The sequence below is a fragment of the Acanthisitta chloris genome, unplaced genomic scaffold (assembly GCF_000695815.1).
Source record: "Acanthisitta chloris isolate BGI_N310 unplaced genomic scaffold, ASM69581v1 scaffold32502, whole genome shotgun sequence".
NCBI lineage: Eukaryota > Metazoa > Chordata > Aves > Passeriformes > Acanthisittidae > Acanthisitta > Acanthisitta chloris.
Genome location: NW_008659295.1, coordinates 2079 through 5629, shown reverse-complemented (window position 1 = coordinate 5629; position 3551 = coordinate 2079). Strand labels below are relative to the sequence as shown.

The following is a 3551-nucleotide window of genomic DNA, read 5'->3' as shown; positions in this document are numbered from 1 at the left end:
GCTGCCCCTGGCACAGTGCAGCCTGTCTTCTACGCACCAGCCCCACGCCCAGCCCTGCACCCACCTGCTGCCCTTCAGGCTGCCATCATCCGAGAGTGCTTTGGAGGAGCCTTTGTTCTTGGAGAGCCAAGACTTCACCCCATCCACGCGGTCCTCCAGCTCTGAGTCCACATCAGAGTCGCCGTCGCTGCCAGAGAAGCAGGTCAGGGTGGAAGAAAGCAAGAGGTGAGCATGGGACAGTGAGATTTTGGGTGCTGGAGAGGCAAAAGTGTGACAGAAGGCACCAAACACCATCCAGCACCCACTGCCTGTGTAGTCCGGCAAGGGTGAAACCTCATCCCTTGGTCCTGCTCCATCTCTGGGGCATAACCTGCATGCACAGATCTCAACCTGCATGCGAGGGGCTCCCTCAAACACCCCCCAAAGCCCTAAACCACCTCACTGCCCACCTAAGGGACTCCTGCCCAATGTGTCCCCCCAGTACTGCACAGCTCCAGGGCTGCAGACAGCAAGGCCAGCATTGGGGCAGCAGGCAGGTTAGAGCTCCCAGAAACACAGGAGATTTCCAGCTCCAGGACTGGGAAGGAAATAAGTGGGTTCATTTTATAGGCCACCGTCGAGTGCAAAATTACAGCGAGGAAGAGCGATGCTGATGGCCCCAGGTAAACAGGAGTTTAGCAGGCGGAACAGAAACGACTCCGGCACGGCAAGTGCAGGAGCGTGGTGGGCAGATTTACAGCCCTGCCGCGCCGGAGAGCCCCTGATTTACGTCCCAGCGTAAAAAAAGTCCTATCTGGCTTAAACCATCTAATTTATAATGGCTGTTCGTAACCATATTGATTGCCTTTAGAAAGAAGGTGCTGTCTGCATTGCAAAATCCATTCCTCCACGTTAAAAGCATCCCTGAATAAATCTCCCTTAATACCTCACCGCTTACTGCTTTCATTTGGGTTATGGCAGGACCGGCGGGATCTATACGGAAATCGAAGCGGCGTGGCCCCCTCTCCCCACCCTGCTCCCTCGGAGCAATGCTCCCACTGAGCTGCTCTGGGGAAGGGATATATCACAGGATCTTAAATAGTCTTTTATCCACCCGGTTTTGGGCTTATTCCCTGCCTGGTGGCAAACAGCACAAGGGACTGGCTAGGATAGACCCTGTGTATGTGAATTCTTCTCGTTAAATTCAAAGCAACGAGCCGCACTCCATCCTGTGCATCTCCCTCCCCTGCAATACATCCAGGCAACGCTGGGCTTGGGGAAAAAAAACAACACAAAAACACAGAACGATACCAAAAAACCCCCAACGAGCCCCCAAAACAAACTGGGGGGGCAGTGAATGTTTTATAACCATTGGAATTAAACTCCACGTCAAACACTGTTTATGTCCAGGCAAACGTGCCGTTAGTTAAGCAGGATCCAGATGGTGGGAGCGACCACAGATGGGGATATTAATTTGTGGCTCCATCGCTGCCCCACGCTGACACATCATCAGCCATGGCAAAGCATCACCCCCCACCCCATCCCGGGGGCTCATCCCGTCCCCCCAGCGTGGGATGCAGTTATGTCCTGTGCCGTGCTGTGTCGTGCTGTGGGTGCTGTTAGGGCATGCAGAGCTGGGCCAGTGGCATGCGGGACCCCGGCCCGTGGGGGTGAGGTGTGGGTTAGGGGAGGGGAGGAAGGAAAGAGATGCTCCTCACAGTTTACTCTTTCTTTTCTGATACTTTGCCACCATGTCCTGCAAACTGGGAGGGGTTGGGGGTGGGTTGGGGGTGGGAGAAACACAACAGAAACGAAATCAAATGAAAGTAAAATCAAAAAATAATAAGATCAAGCAGGTAGGGAACAGATGAGGGAAAATTAAACGGTGGGGAAGGGGCAGGGGAGGGAGGTGAGGATGCGCTGCACCCCTGGCATGGGGCCGCACCCAGCTGGATCCCAGTATCCCAAGTGGAGCATGTCCAGAGAAGAGCAACGGAGCTGGGGAAGGGTCTGGAGCACAAGTCTGATGAGGAGCAGCTGAGGGAGCTGTAGAGGCTCAGCCTGGAGTAAAGGAGGCTCAGGGGTGACCTCCTCACTCTCCACAACTGCTTGACAGGAGGTTGTAACCAGGTGGTCACTGACCTCTTCTCCTCGGAAACAAGTGATAAGACGAGGACATGGCCTCAAGTTGTGCCATGAGAGGTTTAGATCAGATATTAGGGAAAATTTCACCATCAAAAGGGTGGTCAGGCATTGGAACAGGTTGCCCAGGGCAGTGGTGGTGTCACCATCCCTGAAAGCATTCAAAAAATGTGTGGATGTAGCTCCTGGGGACATGATTTAGTGGAAACATGGCAGTGCTGGGTTAATGGTTGGAGTTGATGATCTCAAAGGTCTTTTCCAACCTAAACAATTTTACATTTCTATAACTCTATCCTGGGCTGGGCTGGATCCCAGCATCCCAAACCTCCTGCCAGCTTGTGCTGCCCTGGCTCCTGGGGCTCCCTGGGCTGTTTCCAGCTAGCTGGCATGGCCCTGGCTGCATTTCAGGCACCTCCACAAGCTCATGGGGGAGAAGCTCACAGGGGCTGCAGGTGGATAGAGGGATGGATGCACAAGTGCACAGACTGATGGCCATGTCCACAGGTGCCTGATGTACGGACGGACACACTCAGGTGTGCATGGACAGATGCACATGTGCACGATGCAAGGATGGATGTCCAGACAGCATCCTGCCAGGGCCAGGCAGAGCCGAGGGGAACCTGTGGCATTCGAAGTGGCGAGGGGAAGCAGTGAGCCCTGGGGACATGCCTCGTGTGGCAGCCATACCCAGGTGTTCTCTCACCTGTTGATGAGGTCCTCATTGCTATCACTCTCCATCTCGTCCTCAATGGCTGCCTGCAGGTCCCCAATGCGCTTGAAGGCCAACTTCAGGTCTGACTGCAGGCTCTGGTTGGCAGCTTCCAGGCTCTCCAGGTCCATCTCCTGCAGGGAGGGAGCGCGGGATGAGCTGGGTATCCTGAGGAATCTCCCCCAGTCCCCTGTCCAGCTCCACCCCGGGTGCCTCACCAGCTCGTGCTTCTTGCGGCTGGCCTCTGCCTCCTTCTTAGCCAGCTCGCCCATCTCCTCCTTGACATCGCGGAGCTGTCGCTGCAGCCGCTTGTTCTGCTCCTTCTCTCGGTTCTCGGCGGCTGCGCGCTGATCCCGCTCCTCCGTCAGCTTCTCCATGTTCTCCTTCAGCCGTGTGGCCAGGCTCTGTGGAGTGATGGGGTCACCCCAGAACCCCCTATGGACCCCTCATCCTGCAGGCCTACCCTCACCCCAACACCCACCAAGGGCTGCTGCAAGCAACATATCCCATGCCTGTGAATTTACCCAAGGAGATGGAGGAGAAACCACCACCCCTCTGGGCCAGGGAAGGGGCAGAACAACAGCAAGGGCTTTGTTGAATTGGAAAAATAGATTTAACTGTGTGTGAAGTAATTAAAGCATGTAACGTAGGGAAAAAATAGCTCCCGTTCTCCCTCAGCCACTGAGACCGACCCTGCATATTTATGGCCCCCGCAGACAGA

General features: G+C 55.2%; 1 protein-coding gene across 1 annotated transcript in view; it reads right to left on the bottom strand.

The window, feature by feature from the left end:
* Positions 1-64: 64 nt before the first annotated feature.
* Positions 65-3551, bottom strand: part of LOC103797156 (unconventional myosin-XVIIIa-like) — a gene marked incomplete at both ends in the record, with an annotated part of 5236 nt that continues 1749 nt past the window's right edge. Inside the window, 3 exons of the mRNA XM_009069352.1 lie at positions 65-187; positions 2825-2964; positions 3049-3234. Of these exons, the coding sequence (XP_009067600.1) occupies positions 65-187; positions 2825-2964; positions 3049-3234 (449 nt within the window). The remainder of the gene's footprint in view (positions 188-2824; positions 2965-3048; positions 3235-3551) is intronic.